This window comes from Gadus morhua, chromosome 15, assembly GCF_902167405.1.
Source record: "Gadus morhua chromosome 15, gadMor3.0, whole genome shotgun sequence".
Taxonomy (NCBI): domain Eukaryota; kingdom Metazoa; phylum Chordata; class Actinopteri; order Gadiformes; family Gadidae; genus Gadus; species Gadus morhua.
In genome coordinates this window covers 18,996,152-19,016,678 of record NC_044062.1, presented here as the reverse complement: position 1 = coordinate 19,016,678, position 20,527 = coordinate 18,996,152, and the positions used below count along the sequence as shown (strand labels likewise).

The following is a 20,527-nucleotide window of genomic DNA, read 5'->3' as shown; positions in this document are numbered from 1 at the left end:
TTTAAGATAGGATTAAGTCATCAATAGCTGTACAGAGGATAGCCTTTGGTTCTTACACTTAGACGAAATGTGGAATTTATTATGCAGATAAATATATCTTTTTGTCACTCAGAATACAAAGGCAGACAGCATCCCTTTCCTAACGTGTATTAAGACCAAAGCCGAGATCATATCAGGGCCATACTAACTCCACACGACCTTCGAAGTAGTTAGGGCAGACTTGTGCGTGACCGTGTTTCTCATGTCTGAAAGAAAAGAAAACAGGGCACAGATTCTCTATTCATCCAGAGCTCCCTCGCTCTCTCTCTCATAAACACACACACACGCTAACTGACCCCATTAAGGAAGCACAGACACACACAACACCAGTGTGTTATGAATGCACTTAGCTCTGCCACCAGGGCTGAGTAATGTGTTTAATCAGTCTCTCACACACACACACACACACACACACACACACACATATTGAGGTCAGTCGCTGTAGGCTGGGCAGCCAAAGCCTCTTTTCCTTGGTGAAGGGGCAGGTTTGGGTGGGGTCTCTGTGTGTGTGTGTGTGTGTGTGTGTGTGTGTGTGTGTGTGTGTGTGTGTGTGTGTGTGTGTGTGTGTGTGTGTGTGTGTGTGTGTGTGTGTGTGTGTGTGTGTGTGTGTGTGTGTGTGTGTGTGTGTGTGTGTTGGGAAGTCAGATTAAGTCGAGACTTGGTTCACCAAACTACCATTCATATTAATGTCAGTGTCAGAACACCTCGGCACACTTCTGGAACAACATGCCCATATATCTAGGTCATCTAAGTAATTACTCAACCGATAATATCGGACCAACGAAACAGTTTCTTTGATGCATATTTGCTGCAGGAGTTCACTTCAAGTTGTAGCTCAAACACGTTAGGAACCCTAAAAAACAACATTAGAACCATTATTATCAAGAATATTGGCGCACGCCATAGTCGCCTAAATAGATAAATACGATGATAAGTACAGGTATATTGTATTGACTATGAATTAACTTGACAATATATTAGCTCTAAGAATGTTTATTTCTATTCATTCAAGAGGCCCTTAACTCAATAGCAAACCATACCCATGGCCGAAGAATAATCAACCATTACACCACCCATAGTCACATCGTCATTCACACGCCCTTACCAATATCTCACCAACACAAACACACACACAAAAAGGTAAACCTTAAACATTGTTCAATGATTCTCCCTAGGACAAAAAAATATTGTCAACTATGAGACACAACCTCTTATCCGCCTTGCACACATTCACAACAACACAGGGCATAGACCAGGGTGGCCATCTGTCCACCGTTCACGAAGGGCCGCCCCTCCCCCCGGCCCCATGGCATTGTTCATTAACGTCTTTCAACGAGGCTGCCGTAAAACCCGAGCCTGTACCAGGGGTCAGCTTTCATCCGCACTCGAGTGAGACCACAAGTGAAACCGCTTGGTGATTACACAGGATCAGCAATGCAGGTGGCCGCCGCCGCCCCCGTACTTACAGGTGGGAGGTTATGCCTCGCTGTACTCGAGGCAGGATAGGTGCCCGGTTGGGTCTGCTTCCTCATTATGTGGGCTTCAAAGGCGAGGCCACTCTGTTCAGACAAACAGGGCAAGTCTACTTTATTTCTAATGATGTCACTGTGCGGTGTGGTCACATGATTACAATAAAGCTACATCTAATCTTTGCACACCGTTTCATAGATTGCCCATCTAGAAAATAGGCGTACCAAAATATTGAAAAGTCACGTATATTATTTCAACATTCGTCGTTTCATCATTCATTTCAAAATCATGGATCTCTGCTCAGAATCAATGTCCTGGCAGAACGCCTTACTGTGTGACCACGTGGGTTTTCTGGTTGAGACACATCTCAAACAGTACAGGGTACTATTGTAGAAAAGAAAGCATGACTAGCCACCCCAAGGAAATCAAATGTAAACGGAAGAAAACACACACATACCTGAAATCTACCATGGCTCATTCATCAAAAAATGTTGTACAATCAGTGCATACAAATATTGCTTGTGTCTGACGGGAAACGGAATTAAAGGCCCATAAACACAAAAAATAATGCTTTAGAAAGGCAGAAATAGAGAGAGGAGGAGGCTGAAGAGGATAGAAGGTACAGTGAGCACAAAGGGTCCAGCTGGCTCGGGTGTACAGAGACGGACCCTCCAATGGTTTTTTCTACAGCTGTTTCCAATCAGCGGTGGGCATAGTGGGCATGCGATGGCAGCCTGGGTCTACAGAAACATGGAGAAGCAACATTGCCTCTCTGACTTCCTTCCAGCCAGCCCAGAGGACGTAGACCAAGTTGGCACCGGACGACTCTCACAGAGAACATAAATCAGAGACGATTTCATTCCATCTGTACACCAGCAGGTGTGCCGAGATTCACACCGTGATTTATTCCAATAAATATCAGAATACACACTTAATTTGGGGCAAATATCACCTTCACCGTCGGCAAAAAAAACAATATCATAATGTAGGATTATGTTACAATTACAAAAGACCTAACCCTAGAGGGTTAAAGGAACGACATTCAATCTTTTTTGGGGAGAGACAGAGACAGAGACAGAGACAGAGACAGAGACAGAGAGAGAGATTTTTTGTATTAATAAATTTCCATACCTGGAACATTTCGACATCAATAATAAACCTATATATTTATTTTCCTTCATGTAAGGTCAAGGAAACGGGGTCAGGTTGTTTAACGGAGTATTAAGTGACCATTACATTCACCGTCTTAATGAATAATTTTGTGATTATTGACCATGGCCCATTTATCCAGAGATGTCTTGAAAGCATCTCATCTCATCATCTCTTCAAAACGGGAAACCAACTTGAACTAATTTGTCACGTTAAAGGCCGCGTTGCAGAACTCATTTTCTAACGAATTTGTGCAATTTGCTTGTTGGTAGTCAAGATTTAAACTGTTAAGTTCTTCATATCGACTTCCTCTGCATGTACACAGTTGTACCTACACAACACCGGTGTGGGTGTCCTGCGTCGAACCCCCCCACCCCCCCCACCCACCCACCCCACCTCAGCGGGGTTCTGTTTCACAATAACTTGGGTAAGACTGAGGCCTACAAAAGATCCACTGTACACCTCTGTCCAGGTCTTACTCGTGTACAGTTACTTTTAGCATTACAAAACCGCAGCTCAAATAACGGACACATCGCGAGAGAGAGAGAGAGAGAGAAATCCAGGCAGCAGGCCGACTAAATCCCTTTTTCATTCTTCAGAGGCAACTGGATGAATGCAGACAGCATTTTACATCCCTTTGGGCTCTGATCTTTTGGGTCAGTCAGGCTACGCTTGAGCGATGCATTTCCCCCCCCCCCCCCCCCCCCCCCGACCCCCTCACCAATACATTACTCTCCATTTCACACCCTTGGCCCAGTGAGCCAGCTCGCATCCCAGCACAAATCACCACTTCTTGTCATGAGGAGGGCTCCGGATCCTATCTCAACACGGCCGCATGATCGGAGGAAGTGTGGACCTACACTCAGACTTCAGCAGGCCTGACTCTGGAAGAGTTTCAAACTGGGGCAGGAGGGTGACTTTGAGGAAATGTATGGAAGTTATTTTCAATGACACATGCCTAGCACAGAGAGTAGTTTTGGAATGCAAGTAACATAACAGCGGGTATAGGGTTACAAGCCTATTTGACTTCAAGCCTAATTTGAACTTAAAGTAATACATTATTAGACCTTAGAGACCATTGCAATATTAATTTTGAAAATGGGGAAGATACTTTGCATGAAGGCATAGACTTTTTTATATCTTAAATAATAGAGGGGAAAACTGCCTTATTCAGGCTGTAAACAACTTTTGATTAAATCTCAACAGTAGAAAATTGTTTGAAGCAACTCAGAAAGCATTTGTATTCCATCCATACTAAACTGGTTTAATAAATAATCTAAATAAAAATCATAAAGCTCATAAATCACATTGAATGTCAAGAATAAACTGCCTATATTTCAGCTGTGGTGAGGTTGGTCCCCACCCAGACCAAAAAAAGGAAATTACATCAGCTAAAGATGAAGGGATGGAGAGAAGGAGGAGTGACTGGTTGGCTCAAACTAGATTATCATCCCTACGGCATCAATTGGTCCTTGGCAGAGTTTACAGGGAAGCTCCATCAAACTAACCCATTGTTTTTCATCCATCCCTCTCCCGTCATTCCACTTCTCCCTTCTCTCTCTTTCTCCATCCTCTCCCTTCTCTCTCCCTCTCCATCATACACAATCCCGGTGTGATGGACAGGCGGGGCAGCCAGGCGGTGTGACTCCTGCCCTCCCTGGCTTCAGACTGCAGGCCAGTCTATCCCTCCGGCTGATCTATAACTTAGGGCCCCGCCATCATAGCATACAGAAAGACATCCATCTGGGTTGGCCCTGGCACACCCATTTAAAACACACGCCCAACGGGGGAACTACAAAACAAAAACCACTGTGAGAAATACGTTTTAGGACTCATGTCAAACGTGCTGTTAATATATATCACTCTAAAAGTCAGTAAATTAAACCCTTACTGACTGCCTTGCCACCTGTCTGAGAAAATATCCCGGAATATCCCAGACCGCATTCTCTGTGTACTGATCTATCAATCTCTGAGTCTCAGAAGGGCTGTAACTGGAGGTCATTTGAGGACAGGGCAGTGATGCGTCACAGCATCATAACCCTGAGGGCAGAGATATACTACAGGCACTAAGCCAGAAGCTAACAGGATGAGACTGCTGGGAAGCTCAGCCAATAAAGACACTAAGCTAATGTGTATTGATTGAGAGCGGGAACTAAATGCAGAGGGAATGCAAAAAGTGGCTAAGTGGTGCCAATCCAAGAAGAAGGTATTGAAGTGTTGCGCGAATGCCGCAGTTGTAAATCACATTGAGGACAGATAGACCGACAGATGGGTGGGCCGGGCAGGCAGACACACGGGATGAGAGGACGGCAAGACATCCACATGGTTCTGCCTCTGACCATAACTCATCCAGATAGACATGTGCTATATGTGAACACAAACACACACAGACACACAATATTGATGTTGTTTTGGATATAAAGAAATACCATTATTCAGTTCAAAAGTATCTTAGCCACTCAAAGAGAAGATATGAAACCTTACCGGTTAAGCAGTGCACTCAGGCCAGCCACACTGAGCCAACTCAGAAACCCACTTCCTGCAGAAGGGTTACTTAAGATCACTAAAGTACAGCATTACGTAACCGAGCAGCTCTTATTCTGTAGAAGCCAGAGAACAGGAAACCGGAAGGATGATCGCTATTCAGATGGTGATTGCTCAGTCTGCCTCCTGTGTGGGTATAGGCAGCTGTGATTGGTCGTTGTACGTGCAGCGTGATTGGTGTGATGTGTTATTGTGGATGAGTAGGAGGTTCAAACATCCCACCCTTTTAATATTTAATAGTGCTCCTCCAGAGAGTGCAGCCCAAGTTAGAGGGTGATAAAGAGAGTGTTCCCATGCAAGTGAGAGTCAGAGAATCTTCAAACGGTTGCAGCACTCCACCTCACTATGATAGATTTTATATATTCAGGAAGAGATTCATGGGAAACCAAATAGATTAAAATAAGAAACTAAGGTAATGTTAGAATACCCCCCTCAGAGAGTAACAGCACAAAGGATATGAGGGCAAAACCGGGGCAGTTAATTGTTAACAAGACTTTACAAACAACAATAATTAAACCAGAATAGATGAGTCCGAAAAGGTATATCACAAGATTAAATAAAGAGAGAAGAGAGAAGTGATTACAAAGATACATTATTAATCTGTTGTGGTTCTTTGGAAGATGAATTGTACATCCCTTTCTCATCGGATGCTTGTCAGAGAGGTGTAAAAGATATCTGCCATAGAAGATCAATATCACCTGTTCACAATACTGTACCAGGTATCAGACAGACAGGCAGGTTAATAAGGATCGTTATCGTTATGCTGATTCATGTGTGTTCAATTCAAGAATGAAGATATTGCACATAATAATTTGCACAGTAGTGAATAATCCACTGCCTGAGCTACTCTGTATGTCCATACATTGACCTCCTAATCACTCCCTGGCCAAGGGCCTTTACAAGATGTGTTGGATGAAGAAATAATAATGTGGGAGAGAGACAATGGGAGAAGGGAGAGGAGACCTAAATAATACTAGAAATCTCAAAAAGCAGATATTTAATGTCAATGAACTGAAGCAATCTATGAAAAATCACATATCCAGCATCATTTTATTCAGTTTCTCCATTTCTTGCAAAGCTTCAATTTTCTTCCTGTAATTTGCAATCTTTTTATTCCTGTAATGCGGGGGGGGGGGGGGACATTTTAATTCCCTAATTGGGAAAAATAAGAACGTTGGAGGGGCCTCAAATCTGGTAAATTATATTTGGTTTATCCCTAAAGCATCTCAGATATCAGACTTCCATTATCCTAATAACATTACTTCTCCTGATTCCACACCCATTTTTGCACCTGCCATTGCCTCCTAGGCAGAGTGTGTGTGTGTGTGTGTGTGTGTGTGTGTGTGTGTGTGTGTGTGTGTGTGTGTGTGTGTGTGTGTGTGTGTGTGTGTGTGTGTGTGTGTGTGTGTGTGTGTGTGTATTGACAGCATTGTCACTCTTAATGCATCACATGACCTTGGCATGAACCAGTGTGTTAGACGCACAGTCCCTCTCATTTCCATCTTGGCATTAGCACTGGTTAGGCTGATAAGTGTTTCCTGGCAACAGGACAGCGGACTTGTCATCACTGTCAAATAAGGCATTTGAATCGTTCCGAAACAAATCTGGGAGGGGTTGGAGGAAAATATCATACCCTCGACTTTTGTAATGGTCGCTAGAATGGCGTTTATGGCTCTAAAACCACTGCTGACTTATGATTGGCCCAGACTATTAGGATCTTCCTCAAGGCTCTCTTGCGGACAAGCCCATAGAATTGTTAGAAGAGAGCCGGGAAATTGAGACAACAAGCCATCCAAGCTGCAATCAAATAGCGTATCCCCGGCTAAAAACAGATCCACTGTATCTAACGCCTAGCACATTGTGCATCCACCCTCTGTGACGGATACAACAATGAAAAAAAGGCAGGGAAAACCATGGGAAAAAATACCTAATTTAATGTTATCCTGTACACCAGGAACTCCCTACTACAATGTTTCTCTTGATCTGCTAGTTAGCTTATCCATAAGATCTCATAAATACATACACGGGACTCCATCTGACCAGTATCCCGATCAGATGACCGATTACGTTCTTACGGCTTAGATCCCGTGAAGATTAACAGAATACGTTATGCAATCCTCTTACAGCGTCATACTAAAATATCAAACCTCAAGGCACAGCACTGACGTGTCCTCAGTCATGACCTACTTATTCCATACATTTAATCCAAAACAATTGAATGTTTTGTGATTAATGTTTAGTCTGTGATGTTGAAAACCCTGTAAGGCCTAAAAAAAGAAAAAAGTTTGGTTCCTGTTGGTTGTCAGTTGAGGTCATGGGTAGGTAGGGAATTTATTTAATTTTTTTATTTATTTTCCAGCGGCAGCGAATGATAGGTAGGTTGTTTTCATTTAAAAACGAGAAAATTCGCTCATCCTTGTACAGAATGAAGAGGTGCTGTATCAAACCGAAATTATAGTTTGCATCAAAAAAAAAAATATATATATTTTTTTTTATAAAGCTCATAAAATAATTTGGGTCGCACATAAATTGACAGGGTCGGTCGGAATCCGTAACCAAAAAAATTTTTTTTTAGGCCTAAGAAGAAATCCCCTCATGTGCTGTTCTTGGTAATTCATATCTATCGAGTCTTCCATTTAATCCATAAAACAGTGCAATACCCACGTGATTGTGAAACAAACACAAACAAACATGTACTCAAAAAAATACAAAAGCTCATGCAAATAGAACACAAAATCAACCGCAAATGATAAGCGATGCATGCATACACCACAACACAAAACCAAGAGAATACGCGCATGGAACAAATACGTTTCCAAAACCAAGTTCATGGATCATTGTCATTTTAGTAGTCTAGACTGCGATTCGTTTCAAACACAACAATGACATACCCTGCTCTTTCCAACAATGACATCACCTGCTCTCCAACAATGCACTTACTTGCACTTCCCGACAATTACATGAATTACTGTTAAACAGTATTCAGACTACAGCACATGGCTCAGACTTATGTCTCCATTGCACTGCTGATGTGGCAAATGCCTTGCTTTCCCTAGATAAACTGTGATTGTCAAGTGAGTCATCAGCCCAATTCAATTGACGCACGCTGGCTGTAACATTGGGTCTGCTGGCCAGAGGTGATAATGAGAGAGAGATGTATCATGTATAAAAGTAATTTACCGGTAATCGTTTCACCACACATGGCATTATCTATTTGGGAGTGATAACAATGTTTATTATTTTTACAATTCAATGGTATGCAACTATGTATTTTTCTCACAATTGTCTGAGCCCATTCCATTTCCATTGACCCATTGTTTGCAGCACCTACTTCACACAGTTCTTCAACAAGAATATAAAACATCATCACTATCACTTTGATTGTTTGGCAGCATAATTATCGGTTAATTTGGTCATAAATGGCAATGGTAAACAAAGCAGTGTTACAGCCCAGTGGAACTTGCAAGGCTTTTGTGTAGCCTTCAAGCTTCCATTACAAAACCTGTGTCTTGACAATCATGTGCTACTTAAAGCCCAATGGAGGCCGATTTGATTGTAATTGGCAAGGAAATGGATGCTCGACTGAACTTGAAGGTAATTGTGTTATAATGGCTTCTCAAATGTAGCGACAGGCGTTCAAACGATCCAGCTTTAACGGACATGTCAGCAGGAATCAATCTAGGATGATTGTACAGAAGTCCAACATAAAAGAGGCGGGCACAGTTAGCCTTTTTCTTCCTTATACCACACCCCTATGCTCTCATCTCCGGTATAAAGACACTCCCCAGGTTTGAAAAAAGATTTGAAAGGAGTGCCAATACAAAAATGAGGCCCATTGTTATCTCAAATTTCCCTGAAGGCCAGTGTTGCATTGAGTGATTTGAATAGCGTTTGCATGCAGGTGTCTGAAGTCTATGAATTGAGCAGTCCTTTTGAGTGAACTTCCTTTTGTACCCTGGCTTTTTTCCGCCTTTCCATTCCTTCATTCATACTAATCAAAAAGTGTAGCTGGTTAACTAAAGCATCCGCAACATATTTATAACTCTGACTATACGCCAAATATCATATACGCCAAATATACAGAGCTTCGCAAAACAGTAATAGACAAATCCCCTGACAAAATAGTTGCTCTATTAAAATTGTAATTTATTGTAATATTGTTCATGTTCATGTCATAAATCAATATAACATAACATAATGTGTGCCCAAATAAATAACAAAAACAGGATCAATATAGCCTTAAAAAATATTCAATGGTCCAATATGATGCAACATATCCATAAGGACTTGAAAAGATGACTTAAAAGCATGAGTCCTAAACTAAAGGTCAGAAGGTGGTTGCTAAAGCCACAAGCAACAAACACACCTTAGCTACAAAAATCCTAACCTGTTGAACCATACACTGCTGACAATAACCCAGTGTCTAGATAAGTAATGGAAATATAATGTGGATATATCTCATCCTGTTGGGCAAATACATTGTACTCTTGAACTGCATGTGGTCCTCACACCTGTGTGAACGCTGATTAACCCACTGTACAAACAACTAAAGGGCTTTCGTGCTAACTAAATCCAAAATCCTCCCCACATTTCAAACTTCAAGAAATTGCTGTGTGCCGGCCATCAACAAATACACGTGAATCACCCGATTAGGTCACAACTAGGCATGACAGCCACAGCAGAATGGAGTAGAACTTTATTATATAGTAATAGAAATTCACAAACACTACACTAACTTCTACAGTTTGTCCATGGGAGTTGTAGCATGTATGGCATGTTCACGACATTGGTAAGAGTTGATACCAATTGACCAAGGGGAGAACATTATGGCAAACAAAAATACATTTTATTAAATGTAGTTATCTACTGGAGAAGCATCAGGAGGACTCACTACATAATATTCCCCCTAAGTCGTATTTACGTCTTGAGAATCACTAAATAACGATTAATTGAAAGGGAAGTAGATCTTTCCCCTTTCCACAAATAACAAGTGGAAATTATTGTTTGAAAGTGACACACACACACACTGGCTCCTGGTCGGAGACCCTAAATCTCTACTAATACTGTAATGTCTGATTGTCAGGCTCAACAGAACTCAGATCATTATGAAATAGGTTACAAACTAAAAGCTGGAAATAGCGGTACTTTCAATATCGCAAGAACAAGACGTTACTAAAATACCTCACTAAATCATGTGTTCTAACACGTGGAGAACGTGCCTTCACAGCGACACGCTAACGCGTTACGTACCGCACAGCCAGGTCCAACGGTATAGTCTCTGCAGGGGGGAACACCAGGCTGCTACACAGTGTCTAATAATAGCGCTAATGATAGGCCATGTACAGCGGGAACGGGGAGAAAATAACATCAGCTCCTGTTGCCTCATCCTGTCGCCACACATACACACACATGAAAGCATGTGCCGTGACCGCTGTAATCCTGTTATATACACCGCTTACACTACAACACACGAGTGCACATGTGCACTCACTAACAACACTGCAATACAACCACTGACACACACATGCGTCAACGGGATATGCAAAAGCATAAGTACTTTCTCGTGTCAAACACACACACACAGTGGCAGTGGCAGTTACACAAAGCATCCATATCTGATGAGGCACACTGCATGTAGTCTATCCCCATCCCTCTCTGATGACTCCTGCCGTAAAACATTAATACAACATTAATCTCACCACAACTCTACAACTAGTTCTCTGCATTTCAACATCTCATCCACAAGGCTGGTGCGTCTTCAGGGCCATCTTATCTTAGCTCCTTTGAATTAATACTAGGCCTTGAAGACACGCACACGATGAGCTCACACACGTCTCCCTCACATCAACACACACACACCCTCTCCTCATCCTGTAGACCTCCTGGCTCCTGTCACGGTCGGATTTCAAGTCAGAATAATTAATGGGAAAAGCTGTCACAAGAAAACAGAAAGGCACATGCACACACACATGCACACAGGCACACACACACATAAAGACACAGTCCAAAATGTAAAGCAAACCACTTACATGCTAAATGCGATTTGGGGGGTCTTCAGCGAGACCCACAGTGGCGTCACTCAGCTGTTGCTGGTTGGAATTGTATCATAAACACAGCCAGCCGTCAGCAGCCACACCAACAGGTGTACCACTGTTGGTGTTGGTGTGTGTGTGTATGCCCCCCCCCCCCCACACACACACACACGTAGGAGAGTGAATCTCATCAAGCCCACGTGGAACTGTCTGTCGTGCTAGAAAGCGTGGTGCTAGTGTATAGGAACTCCTTCAGCCATTGAGGAATGCCCTGTCCTAATGTATAACGGGGTGTTGATGCCAGAGGCATGTGCACCGCCTCAGTCTCAGTCTAGTGCTGCCTGATATGTCACTGGACAGGCCTATGAAACAACTGACGAGTGCAGCCAATAGGGACACCGCATGCTGCAATAGTTTTCGATCTTAATAGGCAATAGATATTGTGTAGAACTGTGTGTCTGTGCAGCAGATGTGTGTAGTGATGCGTGTATCATCGATGTCGTCATGTTTTTGTTTCGCACAGAATCCAATTAAGAGACGCGTGTAATAATTAGGGGATATTTTTGAATGGCAGATTGACGTTACATAATATGTGTCCATCCCTCAGAAAACTCTCAACATGGTCATTTTTACGCTTCGTATTGCAGCCTTGCCATACCCATCACTCAACTTTTGGGTTGACATCCTTGCAGAGAGGGTGGGTGGTACTACTGTTAAAACAGATTGTATCCTGAGTGCTCGGTTATTAAGTGACATCATTGAATCATTAGATCTTAATATCAATATGTAACATAATAGAGCACATAAAACGTAGGCTGCTATGCTATTGACACTTTGACAACATTTCACATGACATGTTGGTTAGCTTTAGCACAGCTACACTAGTTGCAAATGAAAACAATGTACCATACGATATAAGACCATCTTCATGACACTATACCATCATAACATCATAACATGAGTCGTTGGTGCTCTTACCTGGAGGATGAAGTTACGCCATGGGTATTACTGCCATGTGTATGACTACCACAGACACCAACAAGTCTGGGTCCAGCTGTATCCAGGTCAACATGTGAGACCCCAGGGTCTACCTCGTCCTCAATGTCAAAGCGAACGAGAAAGTAAACAGCGGAGGGAAGTGAGTGTTTAACGCTCGAGTTTCTCAATGTTTGTTAAAAAAGAAAGGACCCCAGCATCATCACTTCACGATATGAGTCGGAACAACACACACAGCTGCGCTTCACACAAGTGGTAGTTCTTCTCACGGTGTTTGAGAACGCGCTCGTCCGTTATCCAGCAGCAGGACTGACTCACCAACGACATACACCGACGACGTTAGAAACGGTGTTTAAAGTCGTTGTGTGTGTGCGTGTGTGTGTGTGTGTATGTGTGTACTAATCCTCCCTGCTGAGTAGAGAGGGCTGCGTGGTAGTTCGTCATTCCAGTATCCTCTGGTCGGGTCAGGGGAGGCGGAGCGCGCGGAGGTCGGGTGGGAGGAGCCTGGTCCAGTGGGCGTCACCTGGTTTGGTGGGAGGACCCCTGGTCCAGTGGGAGGAGACCTCGCTAAGCTCGGACCGTGGCGCGTGCCAAGTGATCCTCTTTCTCTCAGTGTCTGTGTGCTTGTTATGTTTAAAAGATGTCTGAACTTAAGATGAAAGATAAGTACAAGTGCGATGTTATTTTGTTAGGAAATGTTAAAGGTAAAAGTTTTTTGGAAGAATTAGGCCAACCTTATATCAGTCTTTTCTTTGCCGTGCCCACTCGCTTTCCAGCCATTCATTGATTTGACGTCAGACTACTAATGAATTCTACTAATAATGATAAAACTGCAACACTGGGGTTTTAGCCTACATACAAATGAATAAGATGGGTCAATACAACGAATGAAGGCCAACTAATTGTACAATAGTCAAATATTTGATGAATATATAAAAAAGTTATACAGAACTCCAAAACAAATGTCATTTTTTTAAAACTCTGTGCATGGTAAATGTAACCTGCCCATCTGGCCGCCAGGGAGCGTTCTTTCACCATACACTATTTTGGCCAATAATTTTGTGTGCGTTTGTTTTAAATGAGTATTTAAAGACCATTGTTTTTTTGACCTATCATGATCCAGAACACCTCAATACAAATCAAAATGTTTCTGGTTACATTACAAAACACCGTGATTTTGTATACAGAATTTGCATTTTTAATATTACCTTCTGGCAAGACAGGCATAGGCTAAAGGCTTTATGTGGCTCGGGATAACAACTAAATTATACACACAGAGTTCAAGCACTCATTATTATCACAGTCTGATAGGAAAAGTGCATGATGACTAATATGGTTTTCCATCCATCATACCAATACACATATCCCTTAATTTAACAATTTGGCTCACTGAAAATATCAACAAGGTGGTACCATAAATAAATGTATTAGAGGTTATGAGGAGGTCTTATGAGAGTGGAGGTCTAAATACCGGGGGTTAAAGCATGTCTGAAGGCAGAGATGAGAAGCAGATTAAAGAAGAATGAACAAATGATGGATCACATGAAACAGTATTGGCAGGAATCTGAGATTGCTGATAGAAAAAAGTGATACACCCTCGTATGAGGTGGTGAGAGAGATAGAGAGGGAGAGAGGGAGAGAGAGAGAGAGAGAGAGAGAGAGGGAGAGAGAGATAGAGAGGGAGAGAGCAAGCAAAAGAGAGAGAGAGAGAGAGAGAGAGAGAGAGAGAGAGAGAGAGAGAGAGAGAGAGAGAGAGAGAGAGAGAGAGAGAGAGAGAGAGAGAGAGAGAGAGAGAGAGAGAGAGGAGGGAGAGAGGGAGAGAGAGCAGGAGAGAGAGCGAGAGAGAAAGGAGGGGAATGTCTGCTGTCAACGTGCAGAAGAAGAACCTGGGCAGCAGTGCAGAAGTGAGTCCAGAGCGGTCCTGGTAAGATGTCTTTTCTTTCGTTCAGTTAAGGAAATAGAGAGTAATGCGTCTTTTTGTAATGACTTCCTTGGTGAGATGCTGAGTGGCAACTCTATGTAATCGAAACCTGAAGTTCCTCTCTAATGGAAACGGTAATCTTTGTATAACTCAATGAGCCACATTGTTCCTGCTTGCGTGAGTTAGACTGACAGGCTGCATGCTGGACTCTAGACTCCTAGACTTGTCTAGACTAATGAGAGCTGATCCTATTTCCAACAAACCTCCATTTCCATCTTTAATCTAAAAGCATTCCATATTGAAAATAATATAATTGAAAGACATACTCCTTGAAGTATGGCCGAAGTCCAGGAGGTGAATGTGTTTAACCTTCTTGTTCTTCCTTAAAGGTGACAAACAGGTGGATTTAATCAACGATCCCATGCAGGATAGACTTCTGCAGACCAGAGACGAGAGCTATCCTTTTTTCCTGCTTCTTGCCCAGAAGGACTGTTTGGTTCAGACCATGAACCGGAGCTGGACCCTTCCCTTGGTTCTGGTGCTGAGTCTTCAGACAAGTACCATCCTGGTAAGTATGTTGACTTACAAATGGTTACCCATATGACTGCTGTTAAGATTTGACTACAATGCTATCAAAAGTACCAAACTCATTGTAGTAAAGAGTGATTTTAGCTTGAGGGAGCTAAATAAATGTGCCTTGACAAAGCCTTGAATAAGCTCTCCTTATGTGTTCTTCTTCCTAAATACATGTCAAAATGTGTGTTTTGTGTTGGATGGTCATGACTTCTGAAGGTGTTACATGTGAACAATTTGGGTGGAAGGCTTCAGTATTCAGGGTCAGCAAGGCACCTGTTTCTGATCTACAGTGGGATTAACGTCAGCAGATGTGAGTCTGGCGTCAACTTGAAAGCTTTGCGGTATAATGTATGTTTAAAATGGGGGAGATGTTCTCAGAATGGGAACATACCATTCCTGTTGGTTTATTTCAGTGTTGTGCTTTCACATATGGGTTTTGACATGAGATAATGTTTTGTCTTACAGATCTGGGGTCACTTAGAAAATGTAAAAACGTGCATAACATTGCTGTGCAATGACGCACACTCAGTTATTAGAGCAAGCAGGTTGTTATTGGTTCAGGAATGACCATTGGATTTGGATTATGTAGGCACAGATGACATTATTTGTTTTTGGTGTGTGTGTGTGTGTGTGTGTGTGTGTGTGTGTGTGTGTGTGTGTGTGTGTGTGTGTGTGTGTGTGTGTGTGTGTGTGTGTGTGTGTGTGTGGTTGTGCGTGTGTGTGTGTGTGTGTGTGTGTGTGTGTGTGTGGGTGTGTGTGTGTGTGTGTGTGTGTGTGTGTGTGTGTGTGTGTGTGTGTGTGTGTGTGCGTGTGCCTGTTTGCGTGTGCCTCTATGCATGTGGGGGTGTGTGTTTGTGGGTGTGTTTGTGTCTGTCTGTCTGTCTGTCTGTCTGTCTGTCTGTCTGTCTGTCTATGCCTATTTTTGTTTGTGTGTGTGTGTGTGTGTGTGTGTGTGTGTGTGTGTGTGTGTGTGTGTGTGTGTGTGTGTGTGTGTGTGTGTGTGTGTGTGTGTGTTTGTCTGTGTGCATGCCTGTATGTGTGTGTGTGTGTGTGTGTGTGTGTGTGTGCGTGTGTGTGTGTGTGTGTGTGTGTGTGTGTGTGTGTGTGTGTGTGTGGGTGGGTGGGTGTGTGTGTGTGTGTGTGTGTGTGTGTGTGTGTGTGTGTGTGTGTGTGTGTGTGTGTGTGTGTGTGTGTGTGTGTGTGTGTGTGTGTGTGTGTGTGTGTGTGTGTGTGTGTGTGTGTGTGTGTGTTTGTATCAGGGAGGTAGAGCTCAGCGTAAACAGAGAGAGGCAGAGGACAGCTTGAAACCATACCTTGGCAGAGTGGACCCAGGTAAACTGTCCAGTATTACATCACTTAAAGCTGTACAGGACATCCAAACCCATGTGTTGCTCATGGCCCTTTGTAAGGCTACAGCAAAAAATGTATATGTGACTGCTCCAGCTTGATAGATACATTATATGCAGTATTTATCAGTTCATTCATCAGTGTTGAAAACCTCTTCTGCTCTCCGCCTGAAAGCAGCCTTATTACCTTCCTCAACTGCTTGATTGAATTCTTGCAGTTCAATTTAGTACATCATAATCTCCAAACATGTGGCAACTGTAAAAAAAAAAAAAATAGAAGGATAACTGATCTAGAGGCTGTGTGTGTTGTGTTCCAGAGAAGTTGTGTGAGCTTCTGAAGTGCCACAGCCCAACAGGGTCCTGGTGTCAGGTGGTTCGCAATAACGGCGTCCTCATCCCAAAGTGTGTGTGTCCCCGCTCCTGCCCACGGTAAACAGACACACAAAAATCAAATGCACATTCGTCTTTGACTTTAGCAAGTGCATGTGTTTGATACGTACACATAATATAAATAAGTAGCTTTTGGTTTTGTTTTTAATTTAGAAGCAAAATAAAACACGCTCTATTGAATTATACATTGTACTTGCTCTTTTATTCAGAGAGAGGGCGCCAGTGTGCAGCGTTACGGGGAGAACTTATGGGAACGAGTGTCTCTTGCACAAAGAAGCTTGTCGAAAGAGACGTCGCAATGAATTGGCCCACAGAGGACCCTGTCTTAGTAAAAAAATCATCAATACCACACACACATATGCACACAAAGGCACAAACACACACAACTACACACACATCTACACAACCACACGCACGCACACACATGCAAACACATGCAGACACACACACATGTACACATGCACACACGCAAACACACAAACACATTCACACACAATAATGCACCTATGTAAACACAACTGATACGGACCCCACGCACATACACACGCACGCACACACACACACACACACACACACACACACACACACACACACACACACACACACACACACACACACACACGCTAAAGACCCCACACGCATGTAGACACACACACACACACACACACACACACACACACACACACACACACACACACACACACACACACACACACACACAACCGTGAATACTGTACTCAGCAGGGACAGTGGTTTGCATAATAAGCCCGTAGCAGTTCCTCTGTATTAGTTCCCAAGGGAGACTGCACGGAGGAGGAGTTTGGCCAGTTCCCGTACCGCGTGCTGGACTGGTTTCTGCTGCTCAGTCGCATGGGAGGGTCCTACGCATCTGCCGCCGTGCCGCCCCAGACCTGCATTAGCCACGGGCAGAGATTACAGCTCGCACAGGTGCTTCAAACAAAACACGACCACAAAGCAAACAGGTCATTGTCGTGATGTGTCCGTTATTTGAGCTGCGGTTTTGTAATGCTAAAAGTAACTGTACACGAGTAAGACCTGGGTAGAGGTGTACAGATGGATCATTTGTAGGCCTCAGTCTTACGCAAGTTATTGTGAAACAGAACCCCACCAAGGTGGGCGGTGTTTTTTTCGACACAGGACACCCACAACGGTGTCGTGTAGGTACAACCGTGTATATGTCCCATTGATTTAAAAAAAAAAAAAAAAGCAGAGGAAGTCGATATGAACAACTTAACGTGACAAATTGCTACAAATTGGTTTGCCGTTTGAAGAGATGATGAGATGAGGTACTTTCAAGACATCTCTGGATAAATGGGCCTAGGTCAATAATCACTAAATTATTCAATAAGACGGTGAATGTAATGGTCACTTAATACTCTGTTAAACAACCTGACCCCGTTTCCTTGACCTTACATGAAGGAAAATCAAAATATAGGTTTATTATCGATGTAAAAATGTTCCATGTATGGAAAATTATTAATACAAAAAATCCTCAATATAATTTCTTTATCTCTCATTATTTATTTCTCTCTCTCTCTCTCTCTCTCTCTCTCTCTCTCTCTCTCTCTCTCTCTCTCTCTCTCTCTCTCTGTATTTGTCTCTGTCTCTGTCTCTTTCTCTGTCTCTCTTTCTCTTTGTGTAGAGGAGGTTCCACCTGTTGGACAGAAACAAAGATGGTCGTCTGAGCCGCAGGGACCTGAAGAAGCTACGCTACAAGAAGATGCCTCTGGAACACTGCGCCCTACAGTTCTTCCAGTCAGTCCTTTTCCATTCACAACACTGCTGTCACCAAACACCACCTCATGGTTCAAAGGCTTCCCTTTGTTGAACCAAGGTTGGGAGAGGCTATGTATTTCAGTTATGTATCAAGTAGGCTATTTCATCGCAAGTATTTGAAGAAACAAGCACTCAGTGCTTATTTGTATTTAATTGAATTGGGCTTTCAGTTTGAGGACATGATGAACCACATACAAAATAATATGATGCCACATATCTTTTGTGTGAAACCAATCTGTCCCTGCCTGACAACATGTGATCATCTGAGCTATAGGACGCTCTTCGGCTCCTTTCCGAGCCACAACGGGTAAATGTGTCACCCTGGGACGGAGCTCTGTGACCATGTCACACCTCCCACCATGCAGTTCTCTCCGCACCTCCTCCATCGCCTCTAATCCTCATCCTCACCCTCCCCTCTTCCTGTCCTCCCCCACTCTCTCTCTGTCTCTCTTCAGCACTCTGTCTCTCCATCATGTCCTCCTTTCTTCCCCAAAGCACTTCATCTCTCCTTCCCAGCTGATTCTCGCAAATTGCCGCCATCCGCAATCTCTCTTTGCCTTTGCTTTTTTTTTTTTTTTGCTTCCCCCCCTCTCTTTCACAACCTTGCCAATCAATCTATTTTCTCTCTCTCTCATCTTTCCCTCATCTCTCTCTCTCTCTCTCTCTCTCTCTCTCTCCCTCTCTCTCTCTCTCTCTCTCTCTCTCTCTCTCTCTCTCTCTCTCTCTCTCTCTCTCTCTCTCTCTCTCTCTCTCTCTCTCTCTCTCTCTCTCTCTCTCTCTCTCTCTCTCTCTTTCTCTCTCTCTCTCTCTCTCCCCCGCTCTCTGTTTATCTCTCCTGCCTCAGATCTCGTAGCTCCACCGCTCCCCACTACTACAGCTGTCCCTCTATAACTCTATACATCGCTCCCCGCCTCGCGTGTCTCCCTCTTCTCTCTCTGTATCGCTTTCACACACAAACACCATCTTTCAATATCATCATACCCCCGCCCCCCCCAGCCCTCCCCACCAGCGCCACCGCTACCGACACCCCCTCCCCCCTCCCTCCCCATGTCAGTGACAGAATTCTCCTGTGGAAGTGGGGGACTCTGTTTTAGCGACAGTGTCAATGTCAAGCCTGTTCCCACCAATGATAATGTTTATTACCCGCTGTGCCATGTCCCCCCCCCCCCCCAGCCTTTGGATTAGCACAAATTGAAGCTCTACCCTTCATAGAGGTATAGCGGCCTGAGAGACGGCCTGTTGAAGTGGAGACATATATATATGTTTATGTGTGTTTGTTCAAACACACGCATGTTTGTGTGGGTTTTTGTGTGTGTGTGTGTGTGTGTGTGTGTGTGTGTGTGTGTGTGTGTGTGTGTGTGTGTGTGTGTGTGTGTGTGCGTGTGTTCGTGTGTGTGTGTGTGTGTGTGTGTGTGTGTGTGTGTGTGTGTGTGTGTGTGTGTGTGTGCGTGTGTTCGTGTGTGTGTGTGTGTTTGTGTGTGTGTGTGTGTGTGTGTGTGTGTGCGTGTGTTCGTGTGTGTGTGTGTGTGTGTGTGTGTGTGTGTGTGTGTGTGTGTGTGTGTGTGTGTGTGTGGACATGTGCATGCATGTGTTCCATGCATTAGGAAGTGCGTGCATATCAATGTGGGATTGGGTTTGTGTCAGGTCTCAACATGTAGGGACTGCAATGTGGTGCAGGTTTCCCATTGCGCTGCTGCGTTGTGCTGTATGTGCAGGTCATGTGACAGTAACCACAACAGGAAGGTCACCCTGCCAGAGTGGACATCTTGTCTGGTGAACCGCTCCGAGGCCTGGTTCCACCGCTTCATGTGTGAGTGACGGCATTTCTATTTTTATTTTTTAAATGATCTCATTCAATATGTTTTGATCTCAAAACATATTGATTTTGATGCCCACACGGAATCCTATTCCAAAGTCACCACCTCCAAGAGCTCATCTTTGTTTGCTGCATCTGGAAATAAAATAAAAATATATTTAATTTTTCTGTTGTTATTTATATAGGTATAGTAGTATTTGTGAATTTCATGTGACAAAGAGTGATACCAGAAAAACACATGCTAGTGCTTCTGTCACCTTATAGCCTTATTTAAGTGCTTTGAGCGCTTTGAGTTTGAGAAAAGCGCTACACAAATTGAATCTATTATTTATTATTATTATTATATTTTCTTTTTTTGACAGCAATCAAAATGGGCTCACGACAGCTATGTCCCATGAACACTGAAAACAACCTTTAACAACGGCCTCAAGAGCTATCTCCAACTTTTCTA

The 20,527-nt window shown here is 43.4% G+C and overlaps 2 protein-coding genes across 5 annotated transcripts in view; one reads left to right on the top strand and one right to left on the bottom strand.

Moving 5' to 3' along the window:
• ccser2a (coiled-coil serine-rich protein 2a) overlaps nucleotides 1-12,687 on the bottom strand; it is a 52,108-nt gene extending 39,421 nt beyond the window's left edge. For 3 of the 4 annotated variants that reach the window (XM_030378978.1, XM_030378980.1, XM_030378981.1), the window contains exon 1: nucleotides 12,213-12,687. The gene's annotated coding sequence lies outside the window, so the exon portion shown is untranslated. Of the gene's footprint in view, nucleotides 1-5,142; nucleotides 6,343-12,212 lie in introns of those variants that run through there. The other variant, XM_030378979.1, reaches the window with a different exon arrangement.
• A 1,363-nt stretch (nucleotides 12,688-14,050) lies between these two features.
• The window catches only part of sparcl2 (SPARC-like 2), a 6,773-nt gene continuing 296 nt past the window's right edge, over nucleotides 14,051-20,527 (top strand). Inside the window, exons 1-9 of the mRNA XM_030379004.1 lie at nucleotides 14,051-14,154; nucleotides 14,541-14,719; nucleotides 15,987-16,059; nucleotides 16,391-16,502; nucleotides 16,673-16,791; nucleotides 17,254-17,411; nucleotides 18,127-18,239; nucleotides 19,976-20,070; nucleotides 20,439-20,527. The exon at nucleotides 20,439-20,527 is cut by the window's right edge and continues 296 nt beyond it. Of these exons, the coding sequence (XP_030234864.1) occupies nucleotides 14,573-14,719; nucleotides 15,987-16,059; nucleotides 16,391-16,502; nucleotides 16,673-16,791; nucleotides 17,254-17,411; nucleotides 18,127-18,239; nucleotides 19,976-20,070; nucleotides 20,439-20,494 (873 nt within the window). The 5' untranslated portion in view covers nucleotides 14,051-14,154; nucleotides 14,541-14,572 and the 3' untranslated portion in view covers nucleotides 20,495-20,527. The remainder of the gene's footprint in view (nucleotides 14,155-14,540; nucleotides 14,720-15,986; nucleotides 16,060-16,390; nucleotides 16,503-16,672; nucleotides 16,792-17,253; nucleotides 17,412-18,126; nucleotides 18,240-19,975; nucleotides 20,071-20,438) is intronic.